At 36.9% G+C, this 22,423-nt stretch overlaps 1 protein-coding gene across 1 annotated transcript; it reads right to left on the reverse strand.

The window, feature by feature from the left end:
- Window positions 1-4,420: 4,420 nt before the first annotated feature.
- Window positions 4,421-21,491, reverse strand: scamp2 (secretory carrier membrane protein 2). The gene is made up of 9 exons (XM_042496166.2): window positions 21,306-21,491; window positions 15,313-15,384; window positions 14,817-14,903; window positions 13,362-13,473; window positions 12,355-12,483; window positions 11,631-11,790; window positions 11,128-11,229; window positions 7,542-7,659; window positions 4,421-6,887 (listed from the first exon to the last, which is right to left on the reverse strand). Exons 1-9 carry the CDS (start codon window positions 21,474-21,476, stop codon window positions 6,741-6,743), a joined length of 1,098 nt encoding a protein of 365 aa, XP_042352100.2. The 5' UTR covers window positions 21,477-21,491; the 3' UTR covers window positions 4,421-6,740.
- Between the last annotated feature and the right edge of the window lie 932 nt (window positions 21,492-22,423).

Genomic DNA, 22,423 nt, shown 5'->3' on the forward strand with positions numbered 1-22,423 from the left:
TGTAACTCACAAAACCTGAATAAAACAGCTTGAGTGTCACAGTAAACTTTGACAGTGAAGACTGCACATATAGGCTAGCGGGATTTATAAGTAAAACAGCATTAGACCTCTCCAAACGTCAATCACACACTGCTGTTCCCTCTTAATCTCCACTTTGGATTCAGATGATGTATGAATGTAGTCAGTCCTGTGCATTGAATGTGGAGGACTTATTAAAATAATCTGCAGAAAATTAAAGCACAATTTCTCCAGAGCTCAGATGAGTTTTATGCACACACACACACACGCACATCAGGACACACACACACACACACACACACACACACACACACAGACACACACACACACACATCAGGACACACACACATCAGGACACACTGATAAAGATGGAGGGAGAATGCAGACCGGCCTTAAAATAGCCTCTTTCTTCTCAGAGAAATGTTCCTTATTCAGCTTCTCTCCTGGTTAACCTTGAGCTTGGCTCATTTCAGTGTGTAGCAGAGGGCGTCTCAGCATTAACTGTCAGCATCACACTGAGAGGATAATAAGGAGGTCCACACCAACTTCTGTTGGGCTTCACAAGTAAGCCTTAACCCTCCTTTTGCTGTAATTATCATTGATTTTACAGTCGTCAGGAGATATCTGCAAATGGGAAAACACACTTTCAGATCTGTCCCAGTTACAGTTTGCAGTAATGCAGATGGTAAATACTCTCCTTTTATATTCTTTTTTACGCTTTATTTCCATGTACCGTTATATAACATATAAGATAATAAGTCTCATACAGAAAACACAATTTATCTCCCCGAGTTCAAATTAAGCCAAAGTTAAATGGTTATCTTGCAACAGGGTCAACATGACTTGATCAGTTTGTATAGTCACTACTGCCTCCAATCAGCTGTGTTTGTAAGAGACACTATGAAAAAAGTGACAAAAACAAATCAAACAAACAAACAAGAAAACAGTGAGTAACATTCAGTAGCAGTGTGAAAATACCTTTTTTTTGCTGCAGGTCTCTCTGACAGTGAGTCAGCATTTCAACTCACAGTGAGCGAAACCACAGACATGCTTCCCTCTAGTGGTAACAAATTGTTTATGGCTATGAAAAGCATCAGACCCACTAAAATGTACAGTCTCAGTTCTCTTTGTTGTTGTTTTTGTTGTTGGGAAATAAAAATAAAATACACAAAGCAAGTGTTTAATAATCAAGGACTAAAACACTGTCTTGCAGTAGAGGCTCAGAGCAGGCATTAGACAAACTATAGCACAATTTAAAATAATAATAAAGCTCAATCTTATCCTTTAATTCTAATTGGCTTGATTTCTTTCAAAAGAAAAAAAAATATGAAGAAAGCAAAGAGCAACTTATGGAGAAATTACCTAAATATTGGCAAGGAATCAGTTTGAAAATCTTTTTTTTTTTTTTTTTAAGTGTCAACATTTTCTAGAAAGTTACCCAAGGGGGCAGGGGAAAAGCAAGTAATCAACTTGAAAAAAGTGCTTAAATATGAATGATTCTTTAACATATTTTTTAATATATAATAATAATAATAATAATTTTAAATACAGTTTTCTGGATTTTCACCCCAAGCTCATTGCTATTTTTCCCATGGTATACCAACCCCCTGAAGGGTTGCCAGAGCTTCACCAGGCGGTAGCGAAGTCTTCATGATTTTAAAGGGAGTAAGAATAATAATCATTATTTAAAAAACTCAGTAGGCCTACTATATCTCAGAATTTCATTAATTAACCTTTATTTAACCAGGAGTCACCTTAACATTAAGAACTGCAATTTATATGCAGGGAATATAATATGAGTTATCCATAAAATATTTCACTTCATCAGGGTTGGCAGTTTAGTCAATGACAGAAACGGGATAACTTAAAGAAAAAGGTAGGAGACCACTACTGGTCTAGATTACTGTATCAAGGAATGGTTACTATAAATTGGCCTCTAGCTCACTATCTACCGGACAACTGATGCTAAAACATATTAAAACATAAAATACCCTCTAGGTCAGTAAACTAGTTCCTTAGCTCTTTTTTTAAAAAAAATATTGTTTATGTTCTGCAAATTAAAACTTGAAAAGGTATATAAACAAAAATGTGATTTTAAATGAAACCATGTAAATTAAAGTATGAAAATGACAGTTGCTAACATAGATGGATCACTGAATGGGCCGACGAGGGGTATGTCAAGGGACCCATAGTGTCAGAGGTGCCCCCTGGGCTTCACCTGCAAAGTGTCAGTGTATTTAACACAAAAGCTTCTTGTGCATGAGTAGATGCACTCTTCCTTCTGTACATGATACATTTGGCAGATGTAGTTCAGTAGAAAGAGCATAGTTCCTTCATAAAACTGTTCACAGTAAGATCTTTGGATTATCTTCAGTTACTTGGTCAGGATTTCAGGAAAGTGACATTGCTATTGAGTTTTTCAAATGTAATCTTGTGGCACTTTGAGCACCATAAGCCGAGTGCTATCTAGTTTCATTATATTGGAGAAAAGGCAGACATCTCTACAGCTGATATCTCCAACACTTGGTAACTCCCATTAAAATACCCTAGACTGATAAATAGCACTACAAGTAAGAGGACAAATATGTATTTTTGATTTGGGGGTGAACTGTTCCTTTAACTTGGTCAAACAAACCGACAATATGTTTAACTGTTAGAGAAACCTGGGTGCTGGAAATGATATCATTCAGTAATTAGTATGCTGAAGATAAATCATTGTGATGTGACCTTTCTCTGTCTCCTGTTATTTGCACTCAGCAAAATATGGATTTTATTTCTGTCTTGTTCACCTTGAGCAGTGTACACGACTAATGGGAAATCTTTACTGATTTTTTTTTTTTATTTTAATCTCAGCCCATCATTGGCTACAGTCTCTTCAATATGTGACTAATGTTAAACTAAGGTTGCAGACAGGAGCAAAACTGTATATTTGTATTTCTAAAAGCAGCCGTCTGCTCAGGTAGCCGACCTGTCTGACCCAGTTTGTTGACGGCTGTGTTTGATGAAAGTGTTATTCTGAGCTACATACTAAGTGACACACAGAGCCTGGAGAAACACACAGAGGCAGGCAGACACACTGAGTGACATACAGACTGATGGAAGAGGCAGCAGTTTAGGTTTCAGTGCAGATTCCCCACGGACTGTCTGGGTCAGCGCAGACACAGAGTGGTCACAGAGGTCAGCCTTTCCTCCTCTTTGCTTTGTGTCCGGTGTCCTCCGTACTAAAAATAGAGAGGAGGAAGAAACTGACAGAATAGTGTGAGACTCTCTATGAAAGATGAGAAAATGGCCCTGGGCTATTGAGATGTCTACAGTTTGTTTAGCTCTTGTAACTGAACTTAAATGATGTGGTTAAGTATATGGATATACTGCAGTAAAACCTTAGTGAGTACGCAGCCCATCAGCAAAAAATCTGAGAATCTAACACTAACTAGGGTGATTGGTGTAAAATCCTCAGACAGCAGACAGAATCATCTATGTAACTGCATTTTCAGTCAACCCAGTGCCACCTACAGGCAAGAAAAACGTTAAACAAATCTCTAACTTTTATTTTTTGCAGGTAGCTCAAGTACTGTGGGAGTCAACATTAGCATGTTTACAATCAGTCGTGCATAATTCCTAAAATAATTATACTATAATTTCAATAAAAAAAGTAATTGTTTGATAAACCACATTTTATATTTAAGTCCTATTTTCAAAGCAGTAGTTAACTGCCTTAAACTGTCAAGTGTTGCAACAAACGCAATCACTCACGTTTACTTTGGTTCACTGTGAGCCTGACGACTGTGCCAATATCAAATGTGAGATGGAAATTTTTAAAAAAGGAATTGTGGTTGAAACATCGCAGCACTACTGCTGAAATATGAAGAAGTGATAAAGAAAATGAAAAAAGTAACAAACAAAATGGGATTTATCTAATTTCATTGGACCTCTTTATATGGGCTTTTTTTGGCAACATTATTTTGCATTGGTCAGGGAGTACTTGGCTGAAAATATATTTCAAAGGGGGTACATTATTGAAAAAAAAATGGAACTTTGAAACTTTAAAAGTTGCAGGTTGCAGTGACTAAACAGCCCCTCTTGTGGAAAATCAAAGCAAGACGTTGGCCATTTTCATTACATAATGCAATAACATCACATTCAAGTAACTCTAATTTACTCTAATTATATAAGTTCAGAGTAATGGTGACATACTTATTAAACGCCGATCAATAAACTACCTCTTTAAAAACATATCACACTGAAAAAATGCCAAACAAGGTTTCCTCAGAACCTCTATACTCCTGCAAGTTCAGAGAATTCTGCAAAATGTTAGACATAGTTTTTCATGATAGAAATGATTTATAAAAGCAAATCTGTATAAGGACTGCAATACGATTCTATAAGAAAAAAGAGTTACAGCTTTAAATGAAAAGCAAAGCATTTTATTAGATGCTATCTTCAATATTGAAATACAAAAGGCACTGAAATCTGGTCTCTCAAAACACACCGCAGTGTGTGAAATAGTACATGTCTTTTATACTCTGTAAGATCGAAACCTTAAATTAGATCATGTCGCAAGAACGTCACACAAATTATCAGAGTTTGCAGTTGTTTTTCAGGACTGCTACTGTATGTTACATCCAAGCTTATATTTTAAAACAGTACATCAAATAAACACACACATGCATGTTTTCCAATATGAGAAACCACACAGAAAATACACATCGGTACACAAATAGTTTAGAGCTTGGTGGTCGTCTTAGAGAGGTACAAGGAAGACTTTTAAAATCTGAAATGCTTTCGAGAAGTAATCAGTGGGGGATATCAGGAATTCAGATCCTGCTATTGCTATCAAACCTCATTAGAGCTGAGTACACATGTTAATTATAGAAGCAAATAAGAAGCATATTAGAATTTTAACAGCAAGTAAACACTCAATATTGAAAATTAAACACAAAGGTATGCATAACATTGAAATATTTTACTTAAAAAAAAATCATATTCATTTGCTCAGAATTCACCTCTTTGAAATTGAAATATCAAATGTCTTGATTTGCTATTAAAAAAGCTGTATTTTATTTTTTTTCTTCAATGTTCACAAAATTCAAAGTTTCAGAAGTAAAAAAAAAACTCAGGTTGCTCAAATTTGATTGGTTAAATTTAGTCCTAAAAATCCAAGCTCAATTTTAAAATTCAAATTTAAATCTAAAAAATGAGTGAAAACAAACTCCACATAGCAACATCCGGGCTCAATTTTATTTTATTTTTTTATCAATTTATCAATCTGATTTTTTATTTTAAATCTGAATTCATAACAAATCAATTTGGGTAAATGGTTTTCAAAGTAAAATACTTCAATGCAATATATTAAGTGATATTTATATTTTATTCATTTTATTAGGTGTCAGTGGTTGTTAAAATTTAAATATTTATGTATCTTATTTGCTTACATAGTTAATCTTCAGTTTTGTTATTAGTGGAATCAATTGAACAGGCTCAGCCCATTGAAGCAAACTGTGTGAATTTCTACTTTTATTACATTTTATTAACAAAGTGTTCCATTTTTTTGTCAGTTTTGCTTTGGTTTCCTTTGAAGCAACTCTTGAAAGGCAGTGGTTAAAGAAGTTGAAGCTGCTTCATAAACACTGCATATGGTAAGAAACAAAAACCTAATGGTTTAGTAAGTAATTTGGCCTAAAGTGAAATCATATTATTTCCTCTCTGTATTCTAAATTATAGTAAAAATTAAATTTACAAGCATGAAATTGAAACTGAAACACTCTGATTTGTGAATGTGATCTTTATGTAGAAACCATTTCATGTGATATCAAATACCTAAATATACAGTATTTCCATCAATTTAATGACACCAAACGAGTTTTCAGAAAGGTCTTGGCAAAAGTTTTGTTCTTGACAAAAGTCAAAGGCACACATTTTAAAAGCATACTGCTACAACCTGAAAGAGAGGGGAAAGGGTATTTTTCCTTATTAAATAATTGCATGATTTACTCCTCTTCCTTATTAGACTGAACTATTGCAGCATGCAAAAGTGACAGTTCGCCAAAATAGGTCCAATAGCGAAGAGAAATGCCTTTGAGACAAAAAGAAATGCAGAAAGACTTCATCTTATTAATATTACAGGATCAGGGTCCACCGTCAGTGTGGAGAAACAAAAGCGTACATAACCCACATGAAGACATGAGATTAGCATGCTAGCACACGCACACACACCCATGCACAGGCACGCACGCACACACACACACACACACGCACACACAGTCAAATATTACACTTAGGAGCGTTGCCTAAAAGTGCACACAAAATTTACAAAGCCAGGACAAACTGAAATAACCATCAGTCAACTTCATACATGCTTTCCACCCCAGAATGCACTCGATGTGTGACTTTCCCCTCGACTGCTTTTTTTTTTTTTTTTTTTTTTACAAACAGAGAGGATCCAGTCACTCTGCAGAAGCAACGTTTACATGGGGCATTGTGTGCATTGATAGTGGGGGTGAAAGGACAGAGGCTAGTAATGTAGCCTCACCTGGTTCAAGGTCTATACATTATAAGGTTTGATCATAATTTGCAGCCTCTGAGTCACAATAACCTCCAGGAAGTTCTCAGTGAACTTCAACTTCCTGATTCATTCAGCTTTGTTTTAGTTAATCCCCTGGTCCTGATAAGATATAGACCTTGACCTGTCAAATAGAGCTCAGCTGAGCTCCCTTTACCATTACTTAGTTTCCCTGGAAGGTTCCCTGTGCAGCGGAGGAAGCTGCACTAGCAGCAGCTGTCTGGAAGGTTTTACTGGTAAAGACGCCCTGCGAGAATTCCTGCTGAGCCTTCTGGAAACTGGCCCCGGTCCGGCGGTACATGCCGTGGACCTGAAGAGAAAGAGATCGTGTATAAATGGCTGCCCTGAGTCACAGTGGAGACGGACATATATGATCACCTGCTGTTATTTGGATTAAATTTGTATTAATACTAACAAACAGTTAAAAACTAACCTGAGTTAAACAAAGCTAACCTGAGTTAAACATCCAGTCGGACGTTTGTGATCAATTTGTGAAAGTACCCTAAAGGCCTTCTTGAAATATCACATTCACAAGAATGAGAAGGATGCAAGGTCACAGCAGCCTAAACCATTTATCACAAAAATCGAATCAGTTCATCATTGGGTCCAAGTGGACGTTTGAGCCAAATCTGAAATTTCCTTAGGGCGTTCTTGAGATACTGTATTCATAGTAATGGGACGGACACAACCCCAAAAAACAGAAATACTGTAAAAACAAGTATTAGCAATTATTAAATCATTATAACCAAAAAAAAAGATACTCTATTAACAAAAAACAGTAGACGTGTAATAATTCATTTCTTTTGGTAAGATTCCCTTTGCTGAAATCCTTCTGCGATTTGAATGCAAACAGCAACAAAACTAAATTCAACTTGAAAGTAAAAGGACGTCTTAATTACAGGACATTTCTGCTACCCCACATATTAAATGAAACATATGAAAAAAAGGGAATAAAGTGACTCACCAGCTTGAGCAGGATGACTGACAGCACGGCACAGATGGTAAACAGGATGGCCACTATGATCATGATGGCTCCCACTGCCTTGTTTGTAGCGATGATGGTGAAGGCAGCGATCCAACCACTGGAGTCAACAAACATTGTTAGTTTCTGGATGATCTCCTGAACATGAATTACACTGAAATCATCTTTAGCAGTATGAAACATGTATGCAGGTATGTAGAAAATAGAAAGACTGTGCAGGAGAAGCAGCGTGAAAAGGAAGACGAGAAGATACAGGAACATGCAGCAAAACAAAAGCTTGTCAAACATAAAAATTGGAACTTTTTTTAAGTGGAGACTATACAGGGGTACATTTAAAATAATTTTTCAAATACTTGTCAATTTAGAGATTTTGGGCTATTTTGTTTCCATAATATGTCTTCTTTCAGACAAGTGAAAAGGAAACGTCCAAAATACACAGTTAAGTGTTTTTTAGTACAGATTTCTGTTCTTGAAATAAATACAAAATGCACATATCTGACAACATAATGTATCATTTGCATATTTAAACGTAAATTTTCAGAAAAATGTAAGGAAAACTGCAACAATTAATCAATTAGTTGTCAACTATTTCATTACGTGCCAACTAATTTGATAATCAACTAATCTTTCTGAGTGATTTAAGAGAAAGTAAAAGAAAAGTAAAAATTCTCTGATTCCAGGTCCTTTATACCTGGCTTTATTCAATGTTCCAACTTTTGATGTGGAAAATATATGCAAATTAGCACATTTTTGACAAATAATTTGCATATTTAAAAATACACTTTCAGAAAACTTGTAATATAAAAATAATTGTCTTATTTTAAGTTACTAACTGAAGAAGTTTCTCAGTGATACCTATCATTTTAAAGTGTTTCCCTTTTCACCTGTAGAGACTCCTCTTAAAAAAATCAACGTAATGACAGTGTTATTATGATAACATAAGTGCATGCTGTACAAAATCAAAAAAACACATTTCAAACTGTGGGCACATTTTCCTAAAAGTGTCTTTGTCGTGCTGCTTTGTGATATGCATCTCATCTGCAAAGCAAGAGCTACGAAACAAGTAAGAGCCCCCTCGACTGTCTGTCTGTTTTGATATGACACAAAGCCACGAAGAGATGAGAAGTATTGTTATAAAATGAAAGAGGGGCAAATGAAGAGCCACTTGGACGTGGGTCATTTTGGAAAGTGCCATTTTAAAATCAAATGGTGTGTTTAAAATGCACATCACAAGAGAAGAGAAGAGTCTCTGCACACTTTATGGGATCAAATTAAGATCCGACTCACAGATATGAGCCTTCAAATGTTAAACACCACACAGGCTTGTATACAGGCAGAATCACAAACTTGCACGTAAGAATAACATATTGGGGTTAGGAAATTTAAAGGTCCTGTACTATAGCAACAATATAAAACTGAAGGAACTTGTTTTCAAAAGCAGAAATCAGTGTTTACCCTGCCTTTGAAACTACAACTGGCCAGATCATAGAGGAAAAGACGAGATTTGAAAATCTCAGTGGAGCCTTCTTCCTAAAGTTGCACAGGGAGTTTATTCCACAGACGGGAACAGTGGTGAGCAAAGGCTCTAACCCCAAAAGATTTATTGGTTAATCACAAAACAGTTAAATAAGCAGGATCAAGAGAATGTTGGGAAGAACAAATCTTTTAAAAGTAAGGTTGCCAAAAGTATTGATGCTTTAATACTTTTTCAACACTATCTTTTTTAAAATGCTACAATTTGATTTTTTTAAACGAGGGCGGCACAGATAAACAAACAAAAGGGCAGAAAATCAACTGGTTTTCGTCCTGTGGCTTTTGCCTGTTATCTTTTTTCTTTCTGCCAGAGTCTCCACAGAGATATTGATTATTGTTGTGTTAATACTAGTATTATTAAACCCTAATTTAAAGCCTTTGTTAAGTCAGACAGAGGATTTTTTTAAAAGATATTTTTAGGGCGTTTTTGCCTTTAATTGATCAGACAGCATGAGTGTGAAAAGCAGAGAGAGGGAGAGAGAGAGAGAGGGGATGACATGCAGCAAAGGGCCCAGGCTGGAATTGAACCTGCAGCCGCTGCGGTGAGGACACAGCCTCTAGGCATGGTGCGCCCGCTATATCTACTGAGCCACCAGGCGCCCCAGACAGAGGATTTTTAAAATCAGCCCATGCTTGTACTGGTGGTCAATGCAAAGACATCAGGACAAGTATTACATAATATAACTTTGATCTCTCACTGAACATTACAACTCACAGCCCAGTTGCTCGAAAAAAAATGTTGGCATTGTACATTTCTGCCAGTCATAAATATGTGCCAAATATGTTACATGGTGTGTTTCACACGTATATATCAACATTTCTAAAGAGACAGTTTATGAATTGACTTTGTCATCAGGGAGTGGAGAGGATGGTGGATGTCAAGTTCAACACGATTCACTGTAGATCTATTTCGTTAATGCTGTTCAAGGCCAACAAACGACAAATCCGGTTGTATTTCAGGTAATTGTCGCTGTTTTTCCAGCAGAGAAAAGTGCAACGAAAACGTTTGTGTTTATAGGAAGACATCACTGTGTTTCCAGCCGGAATTGTGCCACCATCAACTTTTTTAAAGCCGAAATACGATCTTTACCTAACCATAGTAAAGTATGAAATATAAAAATTGAACATATCCAATAGATGTAATGTAAAATTGGAAATTATCTGTGGTTTGCAAAAATGTACAATGCTAACATTTTTTAGGGGATTGGATTGCAACTCAGGTCCCATGCATCAGCAGAGCTTCAGTAGCTTGACTAGCTAATGTTAGCATAGCAAGTCATGGTAAGTGTAGAGCTCTGAGCTAGAACACAAGTAAAGACAGAGCGAGAAGAACGTAGCAGAGACAGTGAGCAGCATAAACTTACAGAGTTACCGGCAGACAGAGAGGCAGCAGACTAGAGGCTGAAGGATGAAAAGTCTCTGCCAGAAGACATGAAAGAATGCAGAAAAAGAGAAATGAGAGAGAACACAGCTTATAGGCCAGCTGAAAGGTACTACTTCTGATACCAAAGGCAAAGAAGGCAAATTGCTCAGATCATTCCTCTGAATCAGTAAGGAGTCGATGGGTAATTTTTCAGCTTTGCTATTATTTCATTCAAAATGTAATGTAAGTTGAATTTAAATAAATTCAGTGTTGTTTTTCATGTTACATTCTGACTTTGTTTTAGTTTTTCATTTAGATATACTTTTATGTTGTTTGGCAAAAAAAATGCGTACGGTCATAATGTCATAAAACACTTACACTTTCATTTTCAAACTCCTTTAATCACAATCTATTTCTTTATGATTATGCATGTCAAATTGGGCAGGGAAGTCTTCGGATGAAATGAATGGGCTTTGGAATTGGACATTTTAATTTAAACTTGGGGCTCACACTTTATTTGAAATGCACCACATACTTTACAAAAATGTGTCTATCATCATCATATCTATAAGCACATTCCTGAGACTTGAGTGATGACTGAGGACAAACCACTGAAGCTTTGTTTTAGAAACACTCACAATGTGAACAAGAAACGTGCAGCGTGTCACTCACCTGTTCCCCCAGCTGGGGATGCCTACAGCCTGGATGATGAAGATCACCACTTGGCAGAAAAACACAAAGAAGAAGAAGAAGAAGCTGAAGGAGCTGTCAGTCCTGAAAATGCAAAAAATAACACATTTCACTCAAAATATAACACTTAAAATATTTTCAAAGCATCATCAACAATTTAAAAATCAAAGTGACGACTCTGACAAATGCGTTAAGTTAAAACTTCAACTTCAACAGAGACAGTAACTGACTGTTGCCTTTTTATGCCATTATTATTGATTAGAAAGTGCTGCCAAAGCATATTTGTCAAACTTCACATCCTACACACATCTTTTTCTTCTACAATGCCAGCATGCTGCCTAAAATCTCCCACTGAAGTGGCATGACTCTGCTGCTGTTTAGTTCAGTGTAAAAATGCAAAGGTGGCATGAAGAAGGGACTTTGTAGCAACCTTATAGGACGATCTCTGTAAAAAAGGCTAGTGTCATTTATGAAGGGGGACTCACTTGAAGGCCTTGTAGACGGGCCGGTACCAGCAGAGGAAGGAGCAAGGAGCGAAGAGGATGAGCCAGAGAATGGAGAGACCAAAATCGATACCAGCGGCTGCATTAGTGGTGAAGTAAGCCAAACACGCCAGCAGGTTGAGGAAAAGAGTCACACAGTTGACTGAAAAAACAACAGAGAGAACAGGAGTCAATGATAATAATTTTAAAAAATAATGTCATCATCACCTTTTCCATGTAGCAGAAATAGTGCTCCTACAGCTGCTGTAAACACTAAATAAAAAAAACACGACATGTAATCATGTAAAGAGAAAGGAAGAAAGAAAGCTGCAGACCAAACTCAAATCCAGCTTTCAAAGTAGGCAGTGCTGATTAACTATAACCCAAGACTCTATAACCGCACTGGCCTATGTGTCACATATAATGTCTTCAGAAACATATTTTAGTGCACTGTTAGGCTGTAATGCAAAAATTAATGAACAAGAAGTGGGTGCCATACTCTTTCCTGTATTGTAAGAAACTGAGGCAGTTCAAACGGTAAAACTAAGCAGTGCTGATCAAAGATAAACCAAGATTCTGTTAATGAATTGCCTATTTTATCGTCTCAAATGTTTTTAGAAACATATGATGGCTCACTGTTAAACTGTAATGTACACAGTCTATTGCTGCTTACCTTTTAGCCCTGATGCACACATACCGTGCACAACAATCATTTTAATGTACTTACACATCCAGAGATAGTACAACATCTTGCAGACTCTCTGGGACTCGGGGGGTATTTCCTCAGAGAAGTCCTGATAGAAACATGGTCTGATGGGAAAGCTCTTGGGAAGTGGAGGCCAGTTGTTCTCTTTACCTGTCAAGACCAGAGACTAGCCTGTTAAAAATGTAGAGCCACCAAATGTAAATGTAGAACCAAAAACACAATTTTCACCACAGCAGGAAAAGAAGTACAGCATTTGTATATATATATATATATATATATATATATATATATATATATATATATATATATATATATATATATATATATATATATATATATAGACAGTGTTGGCTCTGAACTGACACATAATACAGCACAGCCAATGTATCTTAAGCTGATGAGAGAATCTACCGTTTCCTCCTTGGAAATTACTCGAGAGGCACTGGACTGCCCGACTTAAGTATAGGATTTAAAATAAAATGTCTACATTTGAGTTACTATGACCTGCAAATTCTTAATATTTTTATTTGATAAGTAGCTTTAACTAAGAAATATGACCACAATTTTGTAAGTCTATGTTGATCAATAATATGTGCATTTAACATGACTAACTCAGCACAACAGGGGGGTTCATGTTCCTGAGTTTTTACGTGCAGGTCAAAAGTATTTGTTGAGCAGCAAGCAACACATAGTTAAAAACCTGGGTCAATATAAAAGCAAGCTGAAGCGTGAGTCAACATCCATGGGTGCTACTCATATAGTTTTGTAGGTTTTAATATGAAGTTTATACTCTGCCATAATATCAAATAAAGAAAATTCTGTTATTTGGGTTGGTGCATGAACCCCTTTTCAAACTATAAATGTGGATATCAGAGCATATTTCACAGCCTGTGTACAACAAAGTGTTTATCTTACTCTCTCTCTCTGATATATAATGCACACATTGCATATTGTTTTACAGTCTCAGTAAATTGTTCTGCGTCTGATAGCACTGCAGAGAGAAGAGGAAGGGTTTTGTCTGTAATGACCTGTCGAGCCTCTGCTCTGTAGCTCCTTCTCTCTGCGGTCCAGCTCGGCAGCTTTCCTCTCCAGCTCCTCCTGCTGCCTCAGCAGATTGGCCTGAGCTGCCGCAGCAGTCGCCTGAAACAGGAGAAGAAGAAGAAGAAGAAGAAGAAGAAGAGTCAGAAAACCCTTAACTTGACAAACACATTGAATGTACACACATTTATCTTGCTGACATTTGTGCAGAGATACACCAGCAGCCACTGTGTACTGTTACAAAAGGTGAGTGTAGACTTTAACATTCACTCTGATTCTGTTTTCACAAGTGGTTTATACAAGCTTGTATTTCTAAAAGGCCACAATATCCTCTGTATAACCAAAGTACATATTCATGCACATCATATCTGATGTCTGACTTGACAGAAAAACGAAGGGCACAGGTAATCTGTAGTGCTACTCATGAATATTTATAAGATTACCATTGAAACAAGCATGCTCATTATAATATTGTAAAAAATGAGTGGATGTTTGTTTAGCTACCCAACATCTTTCAGTAACACTTGTTATCTGAGGAGACAGTACTGGGAGGCAGAATGGATGGTTAGCTCTTAGTCACATCCGTTTATCGTAGATAACAGAGCTGCATGCTAAAATAAGCCAAGTATTGGCCAAAAGTTACAGTCTGACTGATAATATACTGTATATCAGATAATACTGGGCTTTCTGTTGTAATGTCTATGTAAACATTTACTAAATAAGAAGTGGATACGACACTGGAGTTGACGTGGTAGCTCAGTGGCACATGAGGCAAAATAAGTCAAACTGCCGCGTCACAATTACCCCGACTTTTGGCGCTGCTTCCATGATGAGTGGCCCATAGAGCAAGAGCACTAGAGGCTCGCGCTAACCAACCAGCCTGTCCTGGAATAGCAGTCCGCTAACATGAATGAGCATAAAATGAGTTAATTGTGAGGCTCTTTTAGACTTTCCAAATGTTATAGCATCTCACAGACCAAATTCTGATAGTCAAACGAGTCATTTTGCCAGAGTTGGGACACTCAAAAAAATGTATTCACTGTTTTACAGACATCTCTTTGGCTACACATGTCTATGGTAAAAAAAAGTCTTTTTGCCCACCATGGCACTGTGTGACTGATGTAGTTACGGCCACAGCAAAAATTAGCTTTAAAGCCCAACACTTGTCTTGTACACTTGGCCCTACGTCTACTATGTGTTCTTGTTAATCATTAATCATTTTCAGTGCTCTTTTGTATTGCTTTGATTTTGCTGCAAACTGAAGCACACAGCTGCACCAACTGTGCGCACAATAACAGACCTGCAGTATACATGACACAGAAAACAGGAACAGGACTCGGGGAAGTACTGTCCTACTTCAGAGCAGTATTTTTCAACTGCAGCAGATAAGTAGGGGGTTTGGCAGAGACAGTGTGTAGTGTGCAGTAATACTGTAGGTGACTCACTTGCGGACTTGGCTCTGTAGACGGCTGTAACACAGCAGGCTGGTAAGGCGAGGTGGAGGCTGGAGTGGTGTGAGTAGCTAGGCTTTCCTGAAAAACAATAATAAGCAAACAAACTGCAGTGATTGTGAGGAAAGTTACAAGGATAAGACAACATAACCAAGATAAGACAGAGACAACCAGGAAATGATGAGGACGAGGAAATAAAGGTAAGGAGAGAAAGTGCAAGCAGGAGAATAGGAAGAACAAAAAGAAAAGAGGAAAAAAAGAGCAAAACATACAGGCTAAACAGCAAAGGGATGGCCACCGACATCAAATGAGAGGAGAAAAAAATAAAAGACAAAAAGCAGGAAAAGATGAGTAAGAGGAGATTAATGCAGGCTGAAGAGAAATAAGGACCAAGATGAAAACAAAAAATCGAAATTAAAAAAAAAAAAAGTAGAAGAATATTGAAAAAAGAAGAACAAGAAAATAAGGACACCGGTTTCAGAGGACTTACTGAGGCAGGGAAAGGGTTGTACTGGTCAACTGGCTCTATGTTGGAGCTGGTCACTTGTGTGACTGACGGGTCCTGGAACATAACAAAACCTGTGTCACTCTTCAGTCACTCAGCTAATCACCACCAAAACGCTGCTTAAACCAGATCAACTTCAACAAAATCCATTCTATCCATCTTCATTGCTTGATCTATTGATTGTATCGCTGAAAGGCACAAAATAAACAGTTTGGATAAACTGCATATTGGGGCTTATTGTTGATTGAATTTGAAACCTTCCATGTACAGGCCAGTTTTTCTTTTAAATTAAGGTTTGCTGAAGGCTTAGTGACGGGATAGCAGATAAGGCTCGTTTGCACCAAGCAGTCCAGTTCAGTTTGGTATACTCTGGAGCAGTTATATTTGCATCTTCACTGTAAAAAGTTGAATCACTTCATACAAAACCTATTTTTGTTACCCTCTGCCACATTACCACCAAACACTTTCAGTTTAGTACCCTTAGAACCATACACAACCTGTACGGACCTAAACTGTAGATAGATTTTACTTCCACTGCAGATGGTTCTCTCATTATGAGGGCGGTGTTGTCACCAGTTGAAAGCCCCCTCACTGCATCATCCAGCTCTCACCGTATTTCCTCTTCACCAACGATGCAGAGGAATGTCTGCACCTCGCTGATTATCTATTGACCAGGCTTACTGTTCTCGAGACAGATAATAAAGACAATAAATAATCAATCTAATCTAATCTTGTGTGTCATTTTAAGCAGAAAAAAGAACAGGCTGAGCAGGGGTGTAGTGCTGCCTGAGCGCACAGGACGGACGCGCCGCAACTTTCTTTCTCCATGTGAGGAAATAAAAAATTCTCAGTTCACATAAATCATTTGAAATTATACACATTTCTGTTATCGCTTGAAGATCCAATCATTACACCAATGCTGACGTCATGCAACAGAGCTAATAAAAACAAATGAATTGGTTAGAGTTATCATGTTGACTTTGAAGGTGTGATGACTTATTTACAATGTCAACTCATGCACTGAGTAACATGCAAGAAAGCACTCAACCTTAAAAGTATCGGGTAGTTGCCGGCAGTAGCCTTTGAGCAGCACTGTGAATAACATTTTTACTCTCAGTCTACTGTAGCTGACTGTCAGTAAAGATGAAAAGGCAGCAAAACATGCTTTATTTTTTTATAGTTACAGTTCATAATAATATAATAAGTAATATATGTAAACTTGCCCCTGTAGGAACAGTGGTTACAGTCCAACTTATTTGAGCAAGCATGGTGATACTCTACTGACCAGTCAACAGACTGCAGTGTTTCGAGCTCCACCTCTTCGTACCGGATCAGTGTGTTAGGTATCTCATAACGGTACAGACTGGAACGCTTCTATTGGTACCGTTTTCTAATTTGACAACTGAAATGCATAAATAACAGTCCTAATGTGTAACACACTGAACTAAACCAAACTGCTGGGTGGAAACGAGGCTCAGCTGCTCTTCCTGGCATGTACAGTAAGTGGCCGTAACTGTGTATAAGGCCTGCTGGTTTGTTCAAATGTACTCCAACCCTGGGTCTTCATATTTGACCCTCTGACAAACACACAAATATCAATTGCTGTTTATCTTATCTTAGAGAGAACTCTTCCTTAGAAACTTTAATTTCCTGAACACTGACGGAAAACCTGAAAAGAAAAGTCAGCCCAGACCAGGAAATCTGCTACCATGCTTTGACCAAGTCATAAAATGAAGTCAGCTGTTGCTGCAATAGCCTCCTTAGGTTCTGATGACTCATTACCGGGGAAGGATAATTTCTTAACAGACGTTAGGCAGAATAAACATTTGCTCACTGATGATCCATTCAAAGCTTTCTAACTGATATGAGTGGCCTGTCTGCCAGGCCTGAACAACTCGAATATAACAAAGCAGATTCTGTGAGGCTTCTGATATCAGACTTGTTGTCAATTTGTTTCATTCAACTCTAACTCAGTGGAGTGGGCGGATTCAAAGATCTGATGAATTCCTTGAATTTTCAAAGACATTCCTTGACTGCTTCTCCGGTGAGCGAAAAAACTGCAAGCCTCACTATTTTTTAACACGATTTAAAAAATCCTCAATTAATTAACGTGGTCACACATCTATTTATAAAGGATACTGGATGAAAACCAATCAGTGTGTCAAATAAAGTTATTTAAAAAATGTTAGAGTTGCAATGATGATCAATTATTTTGAACAATCTCGATAATTTATCGAGTGTTTTTTTTGTTTGATTTTAACGCTAAAAAATTCACTGGAGGCAGCTTCTCCAATGAAGATTTTCTGCTTTGCTCTGTAAAATCAATGAAAAAGAAGAAAAAAAAATGATGATAATATTTTATTGTTTAAGACATTTTTCAGGCAAAAATGTCCAAACATTTGCCATTTTTCTTTATCACATCTGATAGTAAACTGAACATCTTTAGGTTTGAGGATGTTGGTAATATAAATTAAGTAGTTTATATCACCTAGGGCTACGGGAAATTATAGCCATTATTTTTTAATATTTACTGATATCTCATGAATGGTTGATTTATGGAGAAAATTATCTGCTGATTAATCAATAATAAGAAATAATCCTTAGCTGCAGCACTCACCCACATAACATCTATTCCTGTCTGACATCTGTGCAGTTGTTTTAAAAGGAAAAGCAGCAGAATAGATTGTGGGTATTGTTTAAGAGATTGATATGCATAAAAACTGAAACGGAGCTGAACCACATTAACAACTGTCAGCCATTTCCAGAATTTGTGTCAATTTCTCCTTTAAAGGTATGTGGAGAGAACATGAACCTCACATGATAACCCAAAACGTCCCTAACTGGACATGTGATTCAAAGTGTGACGTTACTCACTATTACTTATCAGCTCTGGAAACACCTGTAAACATTCCCAGCAGGAAACACAGGGATGTCTGAGCCATTTCACCTGAGTTTGAAGCAAATGTGGCCAACTTGAGATATTCAAAAATATCATCTTGTCAGGGTAGGTTTGAGTTGATATCTTTAAAAAAAATCTAAGTTGAACACCAAAGCCTGTGGCAATATTCAAACCAGCATATTATGCAAAATATTTTTACTATAGACCATAGTAAACAAGCAGCAGGAAAAGTTTCTGCTGAGTCACAACTGGAGGACTGCTGGTGTATTATGATGACACAGCATAGATGGCAATGAATGAGGAAATCTGTAACCAAGTCGATGACAACAACCACAAAGCCACTCTGAAATAAGGACTAAGAATTTGGGGGACAAGCCAAAACATGACAGCGCTATGTTCACAATAACAGCAAAGGAGTGTGGAGACACATACAAAAGTAAGCTTCGATATTTCACAGGTGTGACATTGTTACTAATTATGACCTAAAAGAGTGTAAACGTGAATTTGGGATGAAATCAGCGTGAAATTCTGACCTTAAAGTCTCTGTGCTGGGAAACAGGATTAGCTGTGATAAATATGAATTGTCTAGGTGTGGCTGCTGTACCTATTTCATAACTGCAGCTATTGATACTAAATGGACTTCAGTCACTCTTTGTGTTGCATTACAGCCTTGCATTGCCAACATTTTAAGACGCACAAGGTCATAATAGGAATCTGTAGATAACTGGGGGAAGGGGGGGGGCACAACAGTTAACTTCAAGGTCACAAGTGCATGCTTTTAATTACTTTTCCTGAGATTCTTTCAACAGTTGGCAACATATTAAACATTTAAATGTCACCTCAGACCGCAGGCTTAGTAGAATACAACCGCTTGATAGGGAACTCTTGCACTGCAGCACAGACAACATATTCCTGCTGCTACTGGGTTAGTTATTCAGCCACACCCAGCAAACAAACAGTGGTCTCTGCTGACGTCACAGCCATTGTGCACCTGATATAGAAAAGTGTGACTCTGAACTTCTGTAAACAACTGCATTACGTCATGTCACTGAAATCGTGACTGTTCTCTCAGATTCTTAATTTGATATGTAGTGTCATATCATTAACTAACCATCAAAAATATTATACTGTATGTGGAGCACAGTTGCCCTTGAATTGTGAATGTCTTGTTTCACCATGTAAATTGTGTCTCTGCAACAATTATTAATAAATATTTCTAAAATCCTGTTTCTACAAGAACTAAACCGCAAGTGTGTTTTACTGATATACACAGGAAATATTATAGCATACAGACCCAATGTGGTGCTATAACCTAGATTAGATCTTATTTTATACAGTTTTGCAAAGGCACTTTAATCTGGGTGTGCAAGATGCTCAGTGAGCTAAATCACATGTTATGGACTCTCTAGTCCATAGCGCGTTAAAATTCAGTATACTTTTTATGTTGCATGAAAACCCTTTTGCACTTTCTGAGAAATGTTCTTGTGACCATAATGTCATGCTTCTAAAACCCCTACCAAAGCACAGGGATGGAGAGGCAGTTGTGCCACTTAACCTCTTTTTTATCTTGCAAATTTTCTAGGGAAGCACTGGTTTATTGACATAGCAGTTAATCAGTTTGTTAGGTTAGCTGTTAGCTTCTAGCAACCAGCAACTGGAATTATTTGCTTATGGAGGTTGCACTGAGTTACATTATAATGCGTACAAGATCTGTTAAGTTAAACAAACATACAAAAAATGAGTACTGGGTGAAGCTAAAATTATTAATAGTTTGTAACTGCTAATAATTAATTGATGCTTTCAAAGCATCATAAAATAGATTTTAGTGTTAATCATATGACATCACATATAGTAAAAGGTTTTTAATAATAATGATGTTAATAATACAAAGATAAGTTATGAAAACCGCAAATTGTGTTGAAATATGTGGGAATTTACCATGAAGGGATGAGATCTGACAAAAATAGATTATAACTATATTCAAAGCATATGTCATGTAGTAGCCTGGAGTGCCCATTCACAGGCCCATGTAGATATAATGTAAGCAACAACAAATTGCATGTAACATGTCTCACTTGGTAAGACATGTTCCACAACTTGCAAGAAATTAATGGATTTCAGAAAATTATTTTTTAAAAGATAAGGGAAAGTGTCTAGGAAAAAAAGAAAGAAAAGAATTGGAGTAAAACTATATTTAGAATTATAATAATTACGTATTTAAAATCATATTATCAAAATTCTTATAATTTTAAGCACCTTTTCCCGGTCATTTCCTTGTTTTGTTTTTCTTAAACTCTCTTTTGAGATTTTATACTTTTTTCTAGGTAGCCTAATTTTCTTGTACTTTTTCGTAATGTCTTTCTATTTTTGGGTCATTTTTTCTTTTGATGCTAATTTCTTTTTTTTCTTGTGTTTTTGAAAGAAATGAAACCCATTTGATCAGGTTTCAAAGGATTGACATTGAAGCAAACGGTGTTATAGATTGCCTACTTCTAAACACTTAACAAAACTAACTGAACACTGTGTTCACAGCAAAGTTATCTGGATTCAATGAATCCTTATGACATAAAGACAGTGAAGTTACAGAGTTTTTAATAGCCTGACTAAACCTCTGGGCTACATCCTGTGGATTAGAGATAATTTTCAAAGAGCAAACCAGCAGCACCATGGAGGTACAGCCTGAAAAGGGGTGTCTTTGTGTAGGTAACATATTAGGAAATCATATCTAACATATTATAAAATCCACTGAATGATACAAATCTATTTTCAATTGAATGGTAATAGCCGAAATGTGGCTAAAATATGCTTGACATACATTTCTTGTTAGCTACAATTTAACTTCCTGCAACTTTGCTCGCTGGATACTCCGCCCTCTTCTGTAAAGAAGGTCGCTGATTGGTTTAAACACTGTCAATCATTCTTTATCTAACAAATAGCTTTGCAGAGAGCAGAGGTAGCTCCCTCCCCGACATCCACCCAACAAGTTTCCTGACGTGCTGGCTACCTTTTAACGAATGATATGTCAGCACCCAGCTCGACTCTGCCTTACCAACTAAAAACTCTAAAACTACGCACTTACATTGAACGGGTTGACGCTGTCAGGCTCTGCGAACGGGTTGTTATCATATCCCGACATGTTGAAAAGGCTGCGGGCCGGTTTGTCCTCTCTGAAAGCGGAATAAACAACAAACTCTTCTCCGTCGTTTGAGTTGCCTCTCCTGCCACTTCCTCGAATGAACTTACCGCGCATGCGCACTTAGCCAACTGGACAGTGACGTGTATGTTCGCTGACACACATAAAACGTTCACGAGGCGAAGCGCGCCACCTGTGGATTTTAGCGCAAAAAGGGACTGTCAGAGGAGAGGTGGCTGGGTTTTGACTTTGTTTTGTATTGTTTTTATCCTGATCCTTCCCAGAGCACTACTCACTCCTCTCTCATAAATAACAAATAGTCCTTAATGTAAAGTTAATGTAGGTCAAGTGCAAAAGAGTCAGTGGTGAAACTGACTGACAGCAGCAGTCAGTGAGTCTTAACAGTGTATAAAATGATTATTAATGGGCTATAGGCCTGTATTATGATCAAGTAATGATATAATACAGACAAATATAATTAATTGAAGTCAAGAGCAGTGATTATATACAAAAATAAAGTTATGTCACCTACTTTTTATTTTTAATAAATCACATTGTTACCAAGAAAAACAAATTCCTGTGCAGCTTTATGGATTTTGGAAGTACTATAAGACAAGAAATATAGATAACTAATTTGTTTTTGCATTGTGTTCATATCGGCTTGTGACACAGGCTATTATATCAAATCAGGGGGAAAAAATCTTTTACTTTAAGGTTAATTTACAGAAATACAAACTGATACATAGAGAAACAACAAAATTAGAAGACAAAAAAAATAAAAATCAAACATAAGCTATAAAATAAAAATAATAATTACATTTAGCCTACATTATATAATGCCAGAGTTTGTGTTATATTCATCACATTATGATCGTTTAATAACTTAAATGTCTTGATAGCTTTTTGTTCGTCACATTAAATAGGATGGTGCTATGTTTGTTGAAATTATTTTGAAAAATTAGTCAGTTTAGTCTCATATTCATATTCATATCCTATCTTGACTAAAGTATAGAATTACATCAAAGATATTTATCTCAACAATTATCTTAAGTTTGGAGTTTTTT

Source organism: Plectropomus leopardus, chromosome 7 (assembly GCF_026936395.1).
Source record: "Plectropomus leopardus strain MGB_pleo_1.0 chromosome 7, ASM2693639v1, whole genome shotgun sequence".
Lineage (NCBI taxonomy): Eukaryota > Metazoa > Chordata > Actinopteri > Perciformes > Serranidae > Plectropomus > Plectropomus leopardus.